Genomic DNA, 21,930 nt, shown 5'->3' on the forward strand with positions numbered 1-21,930 from the left:
GTGAGTGCCGGCGCCTGACAGGGGGACGACGCTGCAATGAGGTAAGCTGTCCATGGCCACGGCCGTCGAGGTTAACGACCGAACGACGGACCGTGGCCATAGACGTTACAACGGGAAAACTCCTTTAAAGTGTAACTAAACTTCTAAAAAACTTCTGACATGTCATAGTGAAATGTCAGAAGTTTTGATCGGTGGGGGTCCGAGCACTGGGACCCCCATGGATCGCTAAAACAAAGTGGCAGAAATGCTCAGGTGACCGCTGTGTCGCTTCGTTTCTGATCTGCTTTTCTCGGAAAGCCGAGCAAGTGCACCACTCCGAGGAATGCCGATCAGAAACGAAGCGGCGCAGCATTCAATTGTGCGCTTCTGCCGCTTCACTTTACCGATCGGTGGAGGTCTCAGTGCTTGAACCCCCCTCCGATTAAAAGTTCTGACATATCACTATAACATGTTAAAAGTTTAGTAACAATTTAAAGATAGGTGTTATAATTTTTTAAAATTTATTATTATTTTTTTTTCTTTAATAAAACAGTCTATCAGTGCATTTGTTGCTACTTTCTAAATACTTTTTATTAAAAATTATTTTAACTTTTTGAGACACAGCTGCTTTATATCCTGAATACAGAGCTGCTGTATCTAGCGCTAAAACCTGTATCCGTCAGGTCAGTGGCACTGACGGGTACAGTGTCAGTGGGTTGGGGGGGTTGAATTGCGTGTGTTGTGTGTCAACAGCCCAGGGCCCATGGTACGCTTAATCCGCCACTGTATGTACAGCTTTATTGCTTTGCCTTTCTTCTTTTTTCTCCCTATTTAAAATGCAGAACAAGTTCCGTTTACAATATTGTTTTCTGCTCTGTCCTCTCCCAGCATGCTATGGTCAGTCCAAAGACCACTTAGTAGGCGTTCACCATTCACCCTCCTGTCACAAGAATATCGACAGAGTTAGTGTTTCCCTGTTACAGCAGTGGATGAATTTAGCCTGCGATTGAGTTACATAATTGGGAGAGGAACAAGCACCATAACAAGCAGCAGAGTTTGTGTCTGCCCAAACTTCTGATAGTTTAAAATGCCAGGTAAGATAAAAAAAAACCTGTGTTGTGTGCAGAAAGTGTGTGCCCTGCAGTGGCTTCATGTAATCAGTGGCCTTAGACATTGAAATATATGCAACATAAACACAACAGTACCCAGCAGAGCTGCACCCAGCTGTCAAACACCCCCTTGTGTACATATGCTCTCCAAGTGAGGGGTTTACAGGCAGTCGAGAGACACTTGCCATCTGCTGCCTGCTTTTTCCACCACATGATGTGATCACTACAATAATTTATGTTTTGTGTGAATGAAGTCTGTAAACCCCAATGCCAATAGAGACCGACGTGAGTGTTTCCAATTTGTGTACAGTGCTATGGAATATACTGGTGCTATATATATATATATATATATATATATATATATATATATATATATATATATATATATATATATAAAATAATAAATGAATATAAGTGCAGTGTCCCCTGAATGCTTCAATTGTATGGGGAATGCAAGAAATTTATGTGTGTGGTTACATGAAATAATTTGGATAAATTATTCATAAGCTGTTGGAAACTTCATATAGCTGTTACTGCATAGAAGTATTACTAGCTGCTGTGAAAGCAGCAGACACTGGAATCTAACCAGGCCGTATAAGGAAGCAGACACCCCACTTTCATGTGATGGGATGTAGAGGAGCAGTCAGGAACCTCACTTCTCCCAATCACTGATTGAAGCTTTTATGTGAGTTCCCCTCACCGTCCAGCCTCTGTGCCCAGATTCACAGCTGTGGGTCATATAAACATGCTGATAGTTCATGCACTGGAAGAAAAAGGAGACGTCAAGGAGCTGTAGCGTCTTACATTGCTGTATGCCCCCAAGTAGGTATAGGGCGAGGAGACTGACTTTTTGGCTTATTAAGGACCACATGTTGATTTTGCTATTACATCCTCCTCCTTCAGTAACGGATGCTGACCTACAAGTCTAATAGGACTTATAGAAAGGGTTGTCCAAATGGGACAACCCATCTAATGCAGATTCCACTATAAGGGCTTATTCAGACGAACGGGATATACGTCCGTGCAACACGCGTGATTTTCACGCGCGTTGCACGGGCCTATATTAGTCTATGGGGCCGTGCAGACAGTTCCGTGATTTTTACGTAGCGTGAGTCCGCTGCGTAAAACACACGACATGTCCGTTCTTTGTGCGTATTTCGCGCATCATGCACCCATTGAAGTCAATGGGTGCGTGAAAATCACGTGCACCACACGAAAGCACTTCCGTGGGACGCGCGTGATTCGCGCAACAGCAGTGAAAAGTATGAATGAAAACAGAAAAGCACCACGTGCTTTTCTGTTTACAAATATACAGAGTGTCATAATGATGGCGCACCAAATGATGCTGCCACACAGAGCTGTCAAGTGCCTTTTGCGCGCGCAAAACGCACACGCTCGTGTGAATCCGGCCTAAGTCAAACTATATAGATTACTAACCATCTTTTTAATACTAAAATAGGGGCTGGCACTTCAATGGAGCTTAAAGTGTATATATATATATATATATATATACATATATATATATATATATATATATATATATACATACAGAAAAGGATAGGCCAGAGAAGATAGATTTTTAGAATGATCATAAACCATAACAACATAAAATTGTGAATTAAAACATCCCGAAGCAAATCGGCTCCGGAAACCAGCTATTTAGCTAGATGCTGGAACCATCTATGTAACCTTTACCTTCTGCTCTATGCGGGTTGATCTGGTCCACCAGAGTACCAGTAGAGTGAAACCTTCTGGTGGACCTAGGTTCTGACCCCTTAAGAGTTAACTTACAAATACCTATTGGAATTTACTATATGAACAGTATGCGCAATGATTACTACATAGCTTAGGAAGCAGTTAAAAGCGGACTTGAATGTGTTCTGTATATATTGGTGGTAGGCTATTAGGATCATTTCCTCTTGTGGGCGCAAGGTACCCTAGTTCAACACTGGCTCTAAGTCTGCCAGACGAAATGCCCAAACATGATGTGCCATATCTGATGTTCAGGGGTATATTCAATGTCAGATGAGCACAAATACCACCATCGAATGCTTATATAATAGTGGCAAACGGTGAGCAATATATAGCACTATAGGGTAAAAATTTAGAGCAGAGTTTATATGGCAGGGACAGGCTTGTGGATGCCCCTAAAGTGTGGAGGACCCAAAGCAACTGACTCTTTTGCGCATGGTCTAATCCTGCACTGTATGCTAATGAGAAAACCAATCCATAACGAGCAAACGCTCGTTCATCGGCTGATCGTATTGTTTATGCAGCAGAAAATATTATCGCTGTCGGCAGCACATCTTCCTGTGTAAACAGGGAGATGTACTGCCGACATGATAGAAATATATGGGGACGAACGATTGTAGTAACGATCGCTCGCCACCGTACATAACCAAGCATTGTTCCTTATGAAAGGAGCAGATGAGTGACGATCAACGAGCTGATCGGCGCTCGTTTTCATGGCCTGTGTCGGGCCTTGTAATAGGATCTTAACTTATTTTCAATAAAAAAATATTTGATGATATGATAATATACATAGGTCTAAGAGAAAAACTATAAGGGTATGTTCACACGGCGGGGGTCCGTAACGGCTGAAATTACGGGGATGTTTCAGCCTGAAAACATCCCCGTAATTTCAGCCGTACCGGCATGTGCAGGCGCTTGAACGCCGCGTCAATTACGGCCGTAATTAGCGCTGCTATTCATTGGAGTCAATGAATAGCGGCTCCAATTACGGCCAAAGAAGTGACAGGTCACTTCTTCTACGCGGGCGTCTATTTACGCGCCGTCGTTTGACAGCGGCGCGTAAATATACGCCTCGTGTGAACAGACAAACGTCTGCCCATTGCTTTCAATGGGCAGATGTTTGTCAGCGCTATTGAGGCGCTATTTTCGGGCGTAATTCGGGGCAAAAACGCCCGATTTACGTCCGTAAATAGGCCGTGTGAACATACCCTAATAATTTGCAAACTAAAATACATTTTATATTAATTGAAGGTTGCAACTCATCACTTGTCCACTTGGACCTGCACAAAAGTCCAGAGAAGAGAACCCGTGGCTGGTACCTATCATTAATGGCTCCTAATGAAAAAGGTCCAAGCTATGCATGGCTGGACCCATCAAGACTTTACTGCCACAAACTGGTAAGATTTTATACATTTATTTCTCCCATTTAAATTCTATATTATAGTGTCTTTCCCCTGTGACTTCTTATTTTCTTGGATATCCAATAATCTTTTGTTTTTTTCTGGTTCTTAGAGTTATGGTTTTGGCCATAGCATAATGTACAGCTATCACAGGACTCAGCTAAGAAGCATAAGGGTCCAGTCAAGACATATGCCTTAAAGGGGTTGTCTGGTTTAGAAAACTCCTTTTAAAATACCATATCAGGGAACTTTGAGGTAATAAAAGGGTGTCACCCATTTAGGATTTGATTCTATTAGCCAGAGTGGAGAGTGGCTATAAAGAGCATCTTTTCTTCAGGAGATCCAGCACGTCCTTGAATTACATGGATAGCAAGGTGAATTCAATGGGCACATTGTTATGCTTTATTTCCCAGTGGCGGTGTGGCAGGAAAATTGAATACTTGTTGTTGGGTTCCCCAACAGATGGCTGAGGGTCCCAGCAATGACATAACATGGAAACAGGCTCATGAGTTACGCCGCTCCATACTCAGTAGGTGTCAGTTGTCACATACAGACAATATCTGCACCTCATTTAAACACTTAGATGCCACAGTCATCTGGGACCACCTTTAGAAAGAGGAGGAGGGCCCCCTCCGACAGTCTGTTTGCCTTCCGCGACCAGATAGCAGTGTGCCGATAGTTGTTATGGCAACCTAGGAGCCTAATGAAGGCCCCCAGGTCTGCCATGTTCGTGCTCCTATTGAGGGGACGGGACACAAATACATAAAACTGCAATACAATAGTATTGCAGTATATTGTGCAAACGATCCAACGATCGCTTTTTCAAGTCCCCTAGGAGGAAAAGTTAGAAAGTTTACGCTTTTGTTTTTTTTTAATGTACAAAGATGATAAAATATATAAAAAGGACATTCTTTTTCTCAAAAAGTGATATAAAAAAAATTAACATAAGTGGTATTGCTGTGTCCATAAAAGTCTGAACTATTCTAATATAACATTATTTAGCGAGCACAGTGAACACCGAAGGATAAAAAGAAATTCACATAATTTCTGGTTTTTGGTATTCTCGCTTCCCCAAAAAAAATGTAATAAAAAGTGATCAAAAAGTTGCATGTACCCCAAAATGGTACCAATAAAAACTACAGCTCGCCCCACAAAAATAAGCCCTGACTCCGCTTTATTAGCAGAAAAATAAAAAAGTTATGGCTTTCAAAATATGGCAAAATGAAACAAATACTTTCTAACAAATAGATTTTTCTTTGTAAAAGTTGTACATCATGAAAAAAAACTATATAAATTTGTTATCGCCATAATTGTATTGACCCGCAGAGTAAAGTTAACAAGTAATTTTTACTGCAAGTGAACACAGTGAAAAGCAAACCCAAAAAACAATGGTGGAATCGCTGTTTTTTTCCCATCTTACCACACAAACAATTTTTTTTTTCAGTTTCCCAGTACATTATATTGTACATTAAATAGTACCATTAAAAACTACAACTCGTCCAACAAAAAAATAAGTCCTTATGTAGAAGGAAAGATAAAAACATTTTGGCTTTTGGAATGCAACAATGGAAAAACTAAATTACGAAAATTGGCTGTGGTTAATATGATTGCACCTATTATTACTGCAGGAGGTTTAGTGGGTTGCCTCCCAATTTTGTAATGGTACCTTGTATGACTATTTACAATATACAGTCATCAGATTAACTTTGAAAAGGGTTTTTCCGATCTTTAAAAACAGTGTACAGATGGTTACATGCAGTAAGATTAGTCACTTACTAATATGCTGTCTGTAGCTGAAATGCCTCTGTTAGTCAGTTTCACATGCAGTCACATGACCATGCTCCTGGTTTTTATCTCCTGCTTGTGTGATGTTCCATACACTGAACACATGGTTATTTCCCCTCCCTGTAGCATTAAACTACACATAACACATCTCCACTGTTGTTCCCTCTCCCTTGCCCTGTCTCTGGAGGGATTGTGTTTCACATGCTAGGAAGTAGATCATGCAAAGTATAGCTTCAAAGCAGCAGAGCTGTGTCTCAGTAGCAGACAGTGAGTAATTACAGCACTACCTTACAAATTGTATTAGGGGCCAGTAGGCATTATAGGTGATGTCTGTGAGCGGGGAGAGGAATCATGGAAACTGTAGCCCTTTACATGCTAATCATGCCCATAGAAAGCTCAAAACAAAGTTGCTTTAGAGAGATTGGCAAGAAAATAAAAATGAAAAATAACTATTTCTTAAAGGCTATGTAAACCTTTTTAAATTTTTACTTTTTGAGATACAGCTGCTCTGTATTCTCTATACAGAGCAGCCAGATCTAGCACTAAATCCGGTTCCCGTCAGGTCCGCAGGACTGATAGGTTCAGTGAAAGCGGATCCTGCGTGTCTATGAGAAGCAGGATCCACCTGTAATCTATCACATTTAAGTTCATAACTTAGATGTGATAGATTACAGGTGGATCCTACGTGTCAGAGACACGCCGGACCCGCTGACACTGAACACTTTAGGTCTGCGTGACTGATGGATTCAGGTCATAGAGAGCGATACAGCTGCTCTATATAGAGAATACAGAGCAGCTGTATCTCAAAAAGTCCAAATAAGTTTTAATAAAAATGAATTATAAAGTTGCACCAAGTACACTGATTGACCTTTTTATTAAAAAATTTAAAATTGCCTTTCAAATGTACATAGCCTTTAAAGAGGCTCTGTCACCACATTATAAGTGCTCTATATCTCTTATAGTGTGATAGGCACTGTAATGTTGATCACAGCAGTGGTTTTTATTTAGAAAAGGATCAATTTTGATGGCGTTATGACCTATTTGAGATTTATGCTAATGACTTTCTTAATAGACAACTTTGCGTGTTTTTACTTTTTGACCAAGTGGGTGTTGTAAAGAAGTGTATGACGCTGACCAATCAGTGTCATACACTTCTCTCCATTCATGTACTCACACACAGCGTGATCTCGCGAGATCATGCTGTGCTGTCACGTACTCACACATTAACGTTACTGAAGTGTCTTGAGAGTGAATAGACATCGCTTCCAGCCAGGACGCGATGTTTATTCACAATCCCGACACTTCAGTAACGTTTGTGTGGGATTTACAGCGAGATCTCGCAAGATCACGCTTGCTGTCATTAAGTACCTGTCACGAAGGGTCTGTGGACCCACTGGGCCGTACCGCATTGGCGGTAAGGCAGCTGGCCAACAGGGCGCAGGTGGATGTCTATAGTTCGTATAGGTACCTGTGGCAGCTCATACAGCAGCAGGGCAGGCTCGGCTAGAACTAGGTAGCAGGTAGACGTCAGGCGAGGTGAAGCAGATCAGACGTGGAATACAGCACGACACGACTTTGGCACAGCACAGTGCTCGACCAGGATGGTATGGAATGCAAGGAACAGGAACAGGAACTGGAACAGGTACAGGAACAGGAAACACAGTAGGACAAACTAGGAAACATCAACAAGGCTCAGGCATAGAAGTAGGGGGCTGGACCCCTCTTATAGTCCAGGATAATCACGGGTTCAAAGTTCAACGGAAGTCCGCTCGCGTCCACGCACCTCAGCCGGATCCTGTAGGGTGCGCGCGCATGCTCGTACCTGCTCTTAAAGGGGCAGTGCGCACGCACCCCATGGGATCCGGCTGAGGTGAGTGGACGCAAGCGCTGGCGTCTCCTGAGGAGGAGGCTGGGGCCAGCGCTTGCCAACTCGCGGCTGTCAGGGGGAGATAGGAGCTGACGGCCCGCAGCCACGGACATTACAGTCCCACACAAAGGTTACCGAAGTGTCGGGATTGTGAATAAACATCGCGTCCTGGCTGGAAGCGATGTCTACTCACTCTCAAGACACTTCAGTAACGTTAATGTGTGAGTAAGTGACAGCAAGCATGATCTCATGAGATCACGCTGTGTGTGAGTACATGAATGGAGAGAAGTGTATGACTCTGATTGGTCAGCGTCATACACTTCTTTACAACGCCCACTTGGTCAAAAAGTAAAAACACGCCCAGTTGTCTATTAAGAAAGTCATTAGCATAATTCTCAATTAGGTCATAACTCCATCAAAATTGATCTTTTTTCGAAATAAAAACCACTGCTGTGATCAACATTACAGCGCCTGTCACATTATGTAAGAGATAGGGCACTGATAATGTGTTGACAGATCCTCTTTAAAGAGGCTCTGTGACCAGTTTATAAGTGCCCTATCTCCTACCTAATCTAGTCACTGTAATGTAGATAACAACAGTTTGTTTTTTTCAGCCGTAAACACCCCGAAAAACGGCCAAAAATGCGGGGGCTGAATGCCTCCAAACATCTGATTTCAATGGGAAAAATGGCGTTCCGTTTTTTACGCGGCCGTTTTTAAAAAGAAGTGCATGTCACTTTTGAGATGTTTTTGGAACCGTTTTTCATTGACTCAATACAAAAACAGCTCCAAAAACGGCTGTAAAAAATGGCACAAAAAACCCAAGTTTCTTAAAAAACGGCTGAAAATCAAGGGCTGGTTTCGCTTGAAAACAGCTTCATATTTTCAGCTGTTTTTTGTAAAGCGTGTGAACATAGCCTTATCACTATTTTTAGTTTTATGCTAATTTCTTCTAAATGCTTTTTACTTTTTAGCAAGTGGGCATTGTAAAGAGAAGTGTATGACGCTGACCAATCAACCCCACTTGCTCAAAAGTAAAAAAAAAAAACGACCAGTTAGAAGAAATTAGCATCAAACGAAAAATAGTCATAACTCTGTCAAAAATTTGCATTTAAAAAAAAAACAAAAAAAACCTGTTGTTATCTACATTACAGCGACTATTAGATTAGGTAGAAGATAAGGCACTTATAAACTGGTGACAGAGCCTCCTTAACCCCTTCCCGACATTTGCCGTATGGATACGCCATGGAAAGCTAGTGCTTCCCGCATTTTGCCGTATCCATATGACAAATTGAAAGGGTTCCGGTGGCTGCAATGGCAGCCGTAGGCCTAATACTGGCCTCCCGGTCTGACTAGCACGGAAGTCTTCCAGGCCCGGGCCGGAGGCAGAGCCTGAAAGGCTCTTGTAGTGGACGGCAAGATTGCACCAGTTCAGGAGCTGAGCCGGCTTCATCAGCGGTGGATGTCAGCTGTATGTTACAGCTGACATCCACCTGTAATGGCAGGAACCGGAGCTAGCTCCGATTCCTGCCATTAACCCCTTAGATGCAGCGATCGCTTTCGATCGCTGCATCTTAGAGGTTGCTAGCAGGTCAGCAGCCCTGCAATGCAATCAGGGGTGCCAACTGCTGCTATGGCAACAGAAGGCCTAACAATGGCCTCCTGCTCTGCCATTACGGAAGCCGATTAGGCCCCGTCGTTAGGCGAAGCCTTTTCGGCTTGCTGTGAGTGAATCACTGACCGATCTAATACATTGCACTACATAGGTAGTGCAATGTATTAGAAAAAAAAATCAGACAGTTGGACCTTGAAGTCCAAGTAGTGGGATTTGAAAAAAAGTGTAAAAAAAAAAGGTATAAAAAAGTGTAAAATCACCCTTTTCCCTTATCAAGTCCTTTATTATTGAAAAAAAATAAAATAAACCATACATATTTGGTGTCGCCGCGACTGTAACGGCCTAAACTATAAAAATACAATGTTATTTATTCCACGTGGTGAATGGCGTAAAAAAAACCGTAAAAAACTATACCAGAATTTCTGTTTTTTGGTCACTTTGCCCTACAAATATTGGAATAAAAAGTGAACAAAAAGTCGCATGTATCCAAAAATGGTACCTATATAAACTATATCTCTTCTCGCAAAAAAACAAGCCCCGTCGACTAAAAAATGAAAACGTTATGGTTCTCACAACTTGGCGACAGAAAAAATGCATTCTTTTTACAAAAGTCATTTTATTGTGCAAAAAGTTGTAAAACATGAAAAAGTACTATAAATTAGGTATCGCCGGAATCGGACTGACCCGCAGAATAAAGTTAACGTGTTGTTTTTAACGCATGGTGAATGCTGTATAAAAAGAACAAAAAAAACTATGCCAGAATTGCAGTTTTTTGGTCACCTTGCCTCCCAAAAAATAGGATAAAAAGTGATCAAAATGTTGCATGTACCCCAAAATGGTGCCAATAAAAACTGTAGCTCGTCCCGCAAAAAAACAGCCCTCATACCACTACGTCTATAAAAAAATAAAATTAGTTAAGGCTCCAAAAAGCCAGGAAAGAAAAAACTATGCAGTTGTGCAGGCCCGAGGGGAAAATGTCTTCTGTTTCAAGAGGCAAATTATCAAGGCCCTAAAATGAGGGAACCAGGAAGAGGAGGGCCCAAACATATCTGCTGGAAGCGAGGGCACCCGTATTATACCGGGACAAAACTTCCCAGCAAAATTCCCCAAACTGCAAAGGTGCGGAGTGTGGACCAAAAGGGGGATAAAGAAGGACATTTATCAGTGTGACACTAGCCTGTGCAGAAAGGATTCTGTCACAGCGTAACACACATTTATGGATTATTTTACTGGTGCTTTTAACCCAATTATTATACCACCTGACTATGCCCCTGATGTACTCTGCCCAGCTTACATATGCCCCCACATTATAATCAGAAACACCAGCAATACTCAAACAAAACTACTACCAAGCAAATCCACGCTCCAAAAGCCAAATGGTGCTCCCTCCCCTCTGAACCCTACAGCGTGCCCAAACAGCAGTTTACTTCTACATATATGGCATCGCCATACCCGGGAGAACCCTTTTAACAATTTTTGGGGTGTGTCTCTCCAGTGGCATAAGCTGGGCACGACATATCTGCCACTGAAATAGCATATCTACTTTGCACCATCCGCAGCGCAATCATTTATGGAAAAGTCCTGTAGAGTGAAAATGCTCACTACACCCCTTAATAAATGCCTTGAGCTGTGCAGTTTCCAAAATGGGGTCACTTCTCAGGGGTTTCTTTTATTATTTCACATCAGAGCCTCTGCAATTGTGAACCAATACTTTGTAAATCACCAAATTAGGCCGCAATTTTACATGGTACACTTTCACTCCTGAGCCCTGTGAAATGTCCAGGCAAAAGATTAGGGCCACATGTAGGGTTTTTCTAAAACCGGGAAACACAGCATAATAATTAGAGAGCTGTCTTGTTATGGTGGCACCACATATTGACATATCTATGGAAAAAATCCCATTTTCACTCTGCAACATCGAGAGGACACTGATTTCTGCAAAACACCTGCAGGGTTAACATGCTCTCTACACCCCTAGGTGAATACCTTGAGGGGTGCAGTTTCCAAAATGTGGTCACTTCTGAGGGGTTTCCACTGTTTTGTTCCCACAGGGGCTTTGCAAATGCTACATAGCGACCAGAAACCAATCCAGCAAAATCTGCACTCCAAAAGCAAAATGGCGCACCTTCCCTTCTGAGCCCTGCCGTGTGCCCAAATAGCAGTTTATGACCACATATGGGGTATTGCCGTACTCAGGAGAAATTGCTTTACAAATGTTTGGTTCTTTTCTTCTTTTATTTGTTGAGAAAATGTAAAATTTTGAGCTAAAGCTACATCTTATTGAAGAAAAGGGATTGTTTTTATTTTCACTGCCCAATTCAAAATGCTCACTACACCCCTAGATGAATTCCCCAACGGGTGTAGTTTCCTAAATGGAGTCACTTTTTGGACGTTTTCATGGTTTTGTCCCCTCAACAAATGCAAATGTGACATGGCCTCTGCAAACCATTCCTGCTAAATGTGATCTCCAAAAGCCAAATAGCACTCTTTCCCTTCTAAGCCCTGCGGTGTATCCAAACAGCTGTTTATGACCACATGTGGCTATTATTTTACTTGGGAGAAATTGATTTACAAATTTTGTGGTGCTTTTTCCCCTTTAGTGGAAATGAAAAAAAATGTGCTAAACCTACATTTTCTTTGAAAAAATGTAGATTTTCATTTTCACGGTCTAATTTCAATAATTTCTGCAAAAAACCTGTGCAGTCAAAATGCTCACTATACCCCTAGATAATTTCCTCAATGGGTGTAATTTCTAAAATGGGGTCACCTGTGGGGGTTTCCACTGTTTTGTCCCCTCAGGGGCTTTGCAAATGTGACATGGCCTCCGTAAAGCATTCCTGCTAAATTTAAGATACAAAAGTCAAATGGCGCTCTTTCCCTTCTAAGCCCTGCCGTGTGTCCAAACAGCCGTTTATGACCACATGCGGGGTATTGTTTTACCCAGGAGAAATTGCTTTACAAATTTTGTGGTGGTTTTTCTCCTTTAGTCCTTGTGGAAATTAGAAAAAATTAGCTAAACCTACATTTTCTTTGAAAAAATTTTGATTTTAATTTTCACGGCATACTTCCAATAATTTTTGAAAAAAAACCTGTGGGGTTAAAATGCTCACTATACCTCTATATAATTTCCTCAATCGGTGTAGTTTCCAAAATGGGGTCACTTGTGGGGGGTTTCCACTGTTTTGTTCCCTCAGGGGCTTTGCAAATACGACATGGCCTCCGCAAACCATTCCTGCTAAATTTGAGCTCCAAAAGCTAAATGGCGCTCTTTCCATTCTAACCACTTGTGGTGTTTTTTCCCCTTTAGTCCTTGTGGAAATTAAAAATAATTAGCTAAACCTAAATTTTCTTAGAAAAAATGTAGATTTTAATTTTCACGGCCTACTTCCAATAATTTATGCAAAAAACCTGTGGGGTCAAAATGCTCACTATAGCCCTAGATAATTTCCTTGAGGTGTGTAGTTTCCCTTATGGGGTCACTTTTGGGGGATTTCCACTGTTTTGGCACCGCAAGTGCTCTTCAAGCCTGACATGGTGCTTAAAATATATTCTAATAAAAAGAAGGCCCCAAAATCCTTTAGGTGCTCCTTTGCTTCCGAGAGCCTGTTCTTCAGTACATTACCACACTAGGGCCACATGTGGTGTATTTCCTAAATCTGCAGAACCTGCGCAATAAATATTGAGTTGCATTTCTCTGGTAAAACTTTCTGTTACAAAAAAAATTGATTAAAAATTAATTCCTGCAAAAAAAAATGTCTAAAGGGTTAAGAAACTTTCTAAATGCTGTTTTGAATACTTTGAGGGGTGAAGTTTTTAAAATGGGCGACTTAATGGAGGTTTCTAATATATAAGGCCACTTCAAAGCCACTTCACAACTGAACAGGTCCCTGAAAAAATAGCCTTTTGAAATTTTCTTTAAAATGTGAGAAATTTCTAAATTTCTAAGCCTTGTAACGTCCTAGAAAAATAAAAGGATGTTAAAAAAAACTATGCCAAACTAATGTAGACATATGGGGGATGTTAATAAGCAACAATGTTGTGTGGTGTAACTGCCTGTCTTACAAGCAGATACATAAAAAAAAATGCAAACATTTTTGGTGTTTTTCACAATTAAATACTGAATGTATCGAGCACATTTTGCCAGTAACATAAAGTCCAATGTGTCAAGAGAAAACAATCTCAGAATCGCTTGGATAGGTAAAAGCATTCCGAAATTATTACCACATAAAGTGAAACATTTCAGATTTGAAAAATGAGGCTCTTACAGGAAGGTCAAAAGTGGCCAAAGAGGGAAGGGGGTTAATGTAGCATCACCTAGTCTGCATTCAGACACAAACTGTATAGGTACTTTGCTGTGTTTTTGTTTGTTTGTTTTTTTGGAAGCTCAGAATACACCTTTTATATACAAATTTGCATATTTAGTTATCTGCATAACAAGCAAATTTATGGCATATACTGGGATTTTTTTTCTTGCATTGTTTTTTTAATGAATGTAGTGGGGAATGCATCTGTATATTAGTGATTGTAGGCTTCATTCTTTTTATATAGGCCTTGCAGGATTGCATTGAAGATCTTCTGCATCCCTTTCAAAATGACAAGATAGATCTTGTTGCTGGGATTGATGCCATGGGATTCATTCTAGGTAAACCTCAGACTATAAATAGGAAATATATAAATATTGTTTTTATTTTGCCAATATAATTTTAAAAAACTTGACAAGTAATTGCTAATGATAATACTACCGATTGCTAGAACGAGCACAGCTCTCAACTGGGTCTGTCACTCCCATAGAGTTGAATGGCCCCCTTGACCAGGTATGGTTCCCTGGAACCCATGGACTCTAATAATTAGCCTTAAAGGGGTTGTGTGGGAATACATTTTATTTCAATTTTAACTTAATTAGTCATATTTAATAACATTTCTAATATAGTGTCTGCTTACCTGTGCCAGCGTTCCCATGTTCTGATCTGCTGTCAAGTGACCGCACCTAAGGTAAATTTTTCATTTCCTGTGAGGTACCGTGTCTTTGCTCAGCCAGCACTTCTGGATGAGAAAGGCATGGCGCGTCATCAACTACATTTACAGGCAGTGGGCCGGGCGGATGTTTCATGAGCTCTTCAGAGCTCCGCCTCCTCTTGTCCCGCCGCCTGTAGATGTAGTTGATGACGCACAGCAGTCTTTACGCAGCAGGAAGTGCTGGCCGAGCAAAGACACGGAGCGTCATCAATCTTAGTACACGCCCCCTCCTTCTATCTCGTCGTCCACGCCTCCTCAGCCCTCTTCACACTCGTAGTTCCCGCACTGCCTGGCCGTCTTGTCTCTTTCCTAACATGCCCCATCCTCCTTTTATCTTGTCCTCCACGCTCCCTCCTCCTCCTCTATTGTCCTCCTATCGCTAATGGCCCTTTTTTAAAAATCTATAAGGCCCCATTTACACGACAGGGTTTCCCGGCCGTGTGACGGCCGTTCAAAAACGGCCATCACACGGCCACAGTAGGAACAATAGACCCCAAATGGGGCTATTCACATGACTGATTTTTTAACGGCTCGGGAAACCTGGCCGTCAAAAAAAGGGACATGCCCTATTTTTGGCCGTTTACCCAGCCACCCGGCTCCCATAGAAGTCTATGGGGCCGGGTAATACACGGCCATCACCGGAATGTGTCCCGAGTGATGGCCGTGTATTCCGTCGCTTGCGCTCTCTCTCCTCTTCCTCCTCACAGTGCAGAGTGCATGTGAGGAGGAGGAGGGTATTTTTTCTCCCTGTAGGAGTCGGAATCCCCAATCCCCGGCCGGGGATTGGGGATTCCGCTACGGGAGAAGTGGAGTGACTATACTGGAGTGACTACACTGTCCACATATGGACACAGCGACGTAACTCACTTCTGAAGCGGAATCCCCGACCCTGTGGCTGGGGATTCCTCTCCAGGAGAAGTTAGTGACTACACCGTCCATATATGGTCTTTGAAGTCAGTGACTTCTCCTGGAAGGGGGGGGCGGGGGTGCAACCTACAGGGGGCTGTGTGGCATTACCTACAGGGGACTGGGTGGCATTACATACAGGGGGGCTGGGTGGCATTACATACACGGGGCTGGGTGGCATTACATACAGGGGGCTGGGTGGCATTACCTGTAGGGAGCTGGGTGGAATTACCTGCAGGGGGCTGGGTGGCATTATATACAGGGGGCTGGGTGGCATTACATACAGGGGGCTGGGTGGCATTGCATACAGGGGGCTGGGTGGCATTACCTGCAGGTGGCTGGGTGGCATTACATACAGGGGGCTGGGTGGCATTACCTGCCGGGGGCTATTACATACAGGGGGCTGGGTGGCATTACCTGCAGGGGGCTGGGTGGCATTACCTGCAGGGGCTGGGTGGCATTGCATACAGTGGGCTGGGTGGCATTACCTGCAGGAGGCTGGGTGGCATTACCTGCAGGGGGCTGGGTAGCATTAAATACAGGGGGCTGTGTGGCATTACCTGCAGGGGGCTGTGTGGCATTACCTGCAGGGGGCTGGGTGGCATTACATACAGGGGGCTGGGTGGCATTACCTGCCGGGGGTTATTACATACAGGGTGCTGGGTGGCATTACCTGCAGGGGGCTGTGTGTCATTGCTTATAGGGGGCTGTGTGGCATTGCTGACAGGGGGGCTGTGTGGCATTACCTACAGGGGGCTGTGTGGCACTACCTACAAGGGGGGCTGTGTGGCACTACCTACAAGGGGGGCTGTGTGGCACTACCTACAAGAGGGGCTGTGTGGCACTACCTACAAGGGGGGCTGTGGCAGTATCTATAGAAGGTAGTGTGTAGCATTATCTACAGAGGGCAGTGTGTGGCAGAAAATTTACAAATGAAATTCATCAGTTTTTAAAACGGATGCAAAACGGTTAAAAACGGAAACACGGCCCGGAACGGAAACGGATGCAAAACGGCCGAGAAATACTGACCGGACTCGGTCATGTGAAAAGAGCCTAGGTAGTTGATGACACTACAGTTGTATCTCTACACAGTCAGAATTGCTGTCTTAGGCCTCATTCACACGACAGGGTCCGAGTGTCGGCCGATAAAAACGGCCGCTTTGGGCCATTTTGGGCCGTTTTTCCCGGCCGGTTTGCATCCGTTTTGCATCCGTTCCGATTCCGTTCCGGGCCTTGTTGCCGTTTTTAACGGCCGATTTTGACCGGTTTTGCATCCGTTGTTTCCCTGTCCATTTTAAAATCGGATTAATTTCATTTAAATTTGTTGCCACGCACAGCCCTCTGTAGATAATGCCACAGCCCCCTGGTAGGTAATGCCCCCCAGCCCCCTGCAGGTAATGCCACCCAGCGCCCTGCAGGTAATGCCACCCAGCCCCCTGTATGCAATGCCACCCAGCCCTATGCAGGTAATGCCACCCAGCAAATTGCCTCAAAAACGCCACAAACCAAAACGCAGTTGTGTATAGTGCATTTGATATTTTACTATAGACTTTAATGTAACATCTACCTGCACTTAAAACAGCATGAAAAAACGCTGCAAAAACGCCTTTACTATATTACAGATTAACAGCATCATTTAATCTAGGGATTTTGTTCTGCTTTCCTACGGCTGTATTTTTTTAAAGAATCCGCATTTCTAATCACACAGTTTTTTTATTGATAAAGTTTTGATAGAGCTTGTTGAACATGCAAAATCCATATTTTACAGCTATATTACATCTACATATGATCCATATTTTCAATATCACAGACAATATGGATGGCAAAGTTGAAGCAATTTTTTCTTATGAATTATAGGGCATATCTACATAGGTTGAAACTTAAGCAGGAGATTTCGAACTCTGTGTCAGAAAAACAGACCTTTGATTTCTATAAACTTCCTTAGATTACATAAAATTTAATTATCGGTACCTTCATGATCCCAAATGAACAGGAATATTAGCCATTAATTCCTAAACCACACTCAGGAATATTGGGTCTTACCCCCTAATGTGCCTATTTAAAGGTGTGTAATTTCTATAATGCTAGAAAATGAGTATAGGCGGAGGTTGTCTACACTGTGGGCACCAACATTCTTAGAAATCCCCTTCAAAATCCCGAGTTTGCTCCTAAAACTAAGCGCTTTAGTATTTATAGCTTATATGTTGTGGGATATTCTCCATGGTCCCAGATGTGTCAATAATTTCTGTAACCTTTTCTTCCCAAACAGGAGCTGCCATAGCCTCACATTTAGGAAAAGGGTTTTTAGCTATCAGGAAAGCTGGTCACCTATGTGTTAAGACATATAGCCAGTCATATGTTGACTACTCTGCGAAGGAAAAAAACATGGAGATCCGGACTGATGCCATTAAACCAGGTGAGTGATCATCAGGAGAATAAAGGCAGCTGTAAAGGATTTGCCAGACACAGCTTCTGTGTCGACGCCCGTGGGCAATCAGTCTGCACCTGCTCCCATGTCTGTGAGACTGACTCCATCTTCCACCACTCAGGATGGCAGGCTTAGGAGTGGGAGAGCCTATAACAGCCTGGCCAGACGGAGCTAGCTCCCGCCCACTGTCTATTTATACCTGCCTTTCCTGTTCCTCTTTTGCCTGTGATTCTTCTATGCTTGTTTCCTGGCTTGCTGCTGCTGCTTGTACTACTCATCCTCTGCTTGTTATTGACCTTGGCTTTCTGACCACTCTCCTGCTCAGCGTTTTGTACCTCGTTCTCTCCTGGTTTGACTCGGCTCGTTCACTACTCTTGTTAACTCACGGTGTCTCCGAGGGCAGCTGCCCCGTTTCCCTAGCTTCTGTGTACCCTTGTCTGTTTGTCTGTCTTGCACTTACTGAGCATAGGGACCGTCGCCCAGTTGTACCCCGTCGCTTAGGACGGGTCGTTGCAAGTAGGCAGGGACTGAGTGGCAGGTAGATTAGGGCTCACCTGTCTGTCTCCCTACCCTGTCATTACAGCAGCAGTACACATAGCTTGCTGTCACACTGAGATGGTCAGGTCGAGATCTTCTAACATGATATCACTCCATGCAACAACCAGCTTCTAATGAAGGAAAAGAAGAAACTGCATAGGGTGGTTGTGTTTCTAAGGCCACTTTTACACAGCATTATTGTGGTCAGTATTTGGAGTGGAACCTACAGAGGAACTCATTTTTTAATAGAAAGATTTGTACCTGTTCTGTTTTATGGACCCACTCCTGGTTTCGACTTACAAATACTGAAGCAAGATACTGCAAAGGATCCAACTAGTTCTCCAACATATCTACTTGTGAGCACTAGTCTCCTTATTTTGTAGCCTATAGAAACAGCTTTGAAACTAAGCATGAATCTTATAACAGTGACCAATGATCCCTTCTGAAACTTTCTGTTCACATAGACCGCAACGTAACATACTTTGACAGAAGCTGATCCACTTTCAGACTAAGAAGGCAACATTGTTAGGGGAATTAATGGTCCAGTTGGACAATCCCTTTTTTTTATTAGAAGACCCCTAAGAAATTAAGCTGATCACAAGGGGTCGGCTGCTTGGACCCCCGTGATCAGCTGTAATCTATGGGGGAAACCGGCAGTAACTGTTACATTTCCCAGCAGCGCCACTAGAAGGGAAATAAAGCATTACAAGGCCGTGTCCTCCAGAAAGAAAGACGTTCTTAGTAGCTGGTCCAGCTCACTGATGGATGTTTTTGGATGCCTTCTATTAACGAACTCAGAATGCCCTAATCTTGTATTTTCTAGATCAGACAACCTCTTAAAAATCTGTATTTTGAACATCTTAGGCCACTTTCACAGTATTTTGCATCAGTGTTGTTAAGCTAAAATTAGGAATGGGTCCAAAACACAGAAGAGGTGCAAATCTTTCCATTTTATTTTCTCTGTTTAGGTCCACTCCTGGTTTTGGCTTCCAAATACTGATGCAAAATACTCTCATTTGAAAGAGGCCTTAGAAGTATTTTATCTAGTGTGAGTTTAATATAAACTATATGTAACTCTGAATGGTTTTACAGATAATCCTAAATAGTAAAACTTATCTCCGAGACATGAAGTTTAGAAAATAGATGTTTCATGTCCAGGACATGTGTTTCTAGGTGTGAACATCTTGTTAGTGGATCAGTGGATTGAGACAGGAGGAACTATGAGAGCTGCTATTAAACTGGTGGAAGATCAAGGTGGGGTTATTGCAGGTAAGAACCAAAATGTGTAAGGGGCAAGGTTTTTGGGGGTATTTTTCTTGCAGAGGGTAAGGAGCTCGCATTAAACACATTTGTGCTTCAGTGCAAAAGTCCAGAAATATATCTGCTGTATATTTTATTTATTAGATGCTACAATAACCTATAATAGCAGTATAGGCAGGCTACTCAGTGATGGTATATAGAGGAAGGTGGGGGGAGGGAACATACACAAGTAAGGCTATGTTCACACCTGCATTGCGCCATTCCCTTGCTCTGCTCATCAGAGGAGCAGAACAAGGGAATAATGGAAGCAACAGTTCCGTCGGTTTTCCATCCGGTTGTCCGTGGTTTCCAGAGACAATAGCGCAGAATGCTGCGCTATTGTCTTTGGTAATCTTGGTCGGATCTGCGACGGGGGCCTCTAACGGAGCCTCCAATGCAGATGTGAACAAGGCCTTACTGGATTAATCATTGTATTTTATATTTTTAAAGTTTTGGTTGTTTTTTCTTATTGCTTCATATAGGGGTTGCTACAATATGTATTGAGGACAGTGATGGAGGCAAATGGGTGAGAGAAAACTACAAATGTTCTGACTGCGTTCCTGATGACATGAGGAGTCAGTTTAATGGACACTTCTTGGAAAGCTTTCAATACTACCATAGCCAGCAGGACAACTACTGACCTTCTCCTTGATACCTTGTAAAACCTTGTATTTGGGTTTGATCTATTAATTCAGGTGAATGCAGAGTAGAGAAAAAATGTCCACTTAGTAGTTCAATCTCTATTACAATAACTTCTTGTTTGTTATAGGCCTGAGTATCAGTAGTTACTATACCGCAGCGTTATAATGTGTAAACTGCGAAGTTACTGCTCCAGAAATTGTAATCTCGATCCGCATCGCACCGTGTCCTGTCTTAATTTCCAGCTGCTTTTCACAACAGTACAACATTGCAAGTAGGGTAAAGAAATGAGATTGGGCAAGTATTATTCCTTTATTTTATCACTGTTACAGAATTATAAAATGTGTAAAGTTTAATCGGTCTGGAAAATGGATTCTATTCACCTGCCTGATACTGTAATAAAGCAAAGACCTGTCAACCGGGTGTCAGTGTATATTTTGTGCAAACTGTATTTCTTTATCACTGGATAATATTCAAATTTTTCTTCAAATAAACAAATGTGGGTTTTCTTTTATGGGATCTGCAGACAATATAATGTATATGGTGGACTGGCAGACCCTTGGCTGAGAACTGCTATTGGGGGAAGCAAGGATCAAATAGTATAGATTTTTTTCTGGTTCTTTTGCGTATCTTTAAAATGTGGTGCCAAAAGTGTCTGTAAGGCACTTATCTCCACATGAATATAATTCACCCTTTAGACTAGTATTCTTACCACACCTCGGTGTACACCACCCAAAAGTTGAATTTAGCTAAAGAAGGGGAGGGAAAGGGTGCACCAGGGAGAAGCCGGTTATGCCAGTGAAAGATTCTTCTAGGCCAGGATCACACAGAGTTTTTGGCTCTGTTTTTTTTAGCGAGACACAGGAGTGGACACAATAGAAAGGAGAAGCATCAGTCTTTTCTTTATACCTTTCCTTCCTTTTGAATCCACTTTTGGCTTTGGCCCAAAAAAAACTGAGCCAAAAACTCCATCAAAACGGTGTGTGTGATCCTGGCCTTAACCTAAACCAGTCCGCTAGCTTGGTGGAGGCCCATTCTCCAGTTAGATCTCTGACGCAATGCCTAATGAGCAATATACAACTCACTAAATGTTCTTTACACAAGAAGAAAGGCATAGCACTGCACATTGCCCTGTAAGCACTGATTGGACGTTGTCAGTCTGTGTAGGGACACCCCCCAACTAGTGCCACCCAGTTGTCAATTTGTTTATATAATTTCTAGGAGGAATAACAGAGGAGCTGCACAATGTAGCGTTCTAAGAAAAGATGTTCTAAAATTGTTATTTCATGAGAAATACAGGTATTTACTAAAAGTTAGAAGAGGTGAGAGGTACTTTTTAAGGGGGTGCTGTACAGAAAAGTGCCTTCTCTAAAGAAAGCTGCCTTGGCGATCAGCTGTTATTGCAGAGAGAAGCTGTGGCCAGCCATATGTTTCCACTACAGAGGAAATGTATTATTACATGGCGGCCATTCAAATTAATGGCTAACCATATAATATATGAATGTGCCGTGGTCAACCAGAGCAGGCTCAGAGAATGGAGTCTCGGACTCCCTCAATGATGTCCATATGATGATTTTACATTTTTATATACTGTATAT

The 21,930-nt window shown here is 42.5% G+C and overlaps 1 protein-coding gene across 2 annotated transcripts; it reads left to right on the forward strand.

Annotated features, from left to right (window-relative positions):
• Nucleotides 1-900: 900 nt before the first annotated feature.
• On the forward strand, nt 901-20,750 carry LOC142741482 (adenine phosphoribosyltransferase-like). Of its 2 annotated transcripts, XM_075850853.1 has the most exons (6): nt 902-1,073; nt 4,092-4,237; nt 14,056-14,149; nt 17,699-17,845; nt 19,568-19,663; nt 20,176-20,750. In XM_075850853.1, the coding sequence occupies exons 1-6, from the start codon at nt 1,067-1,069 to the stop codon at nt 20,331-20,333; spliced, it is 648 nt and encodes a 215-aa protein (XP_075706968.1). In that variant the 5' UTR covers nt 902-1,066; the 3' UTR covers nt 20,334-20,750. The 2 variants fall into 2 exon arrangements, with proteins under 2 accessions (XP_075706969.1, XP_075706968.1); XM_075850854.1 differs by lacking the exon at nt 19,568-19,663 and having other exon boundaries at nt 901-1,073.
• The last annotated feature ends 1,180 nt before the right edge of the window (nt 20,751-21,930 follow it).

Source organism: Rhinoderma darwinii, chromosome 2 (assembly GCF_050947455.1).
Source record: "Rhinoderma darwinii isolate aRhiDar2 chromosome 2, aRhiDar2.hap1, whole genome shotgun sequence".
Classification (NCBI taxonomy): domain Eukaryota; kingdom Metazoa; phylum Chordata; class Amphibia; order Anura; family Rhinodermatidae; genus Rhinoderma; species Rhinoderma darwinii.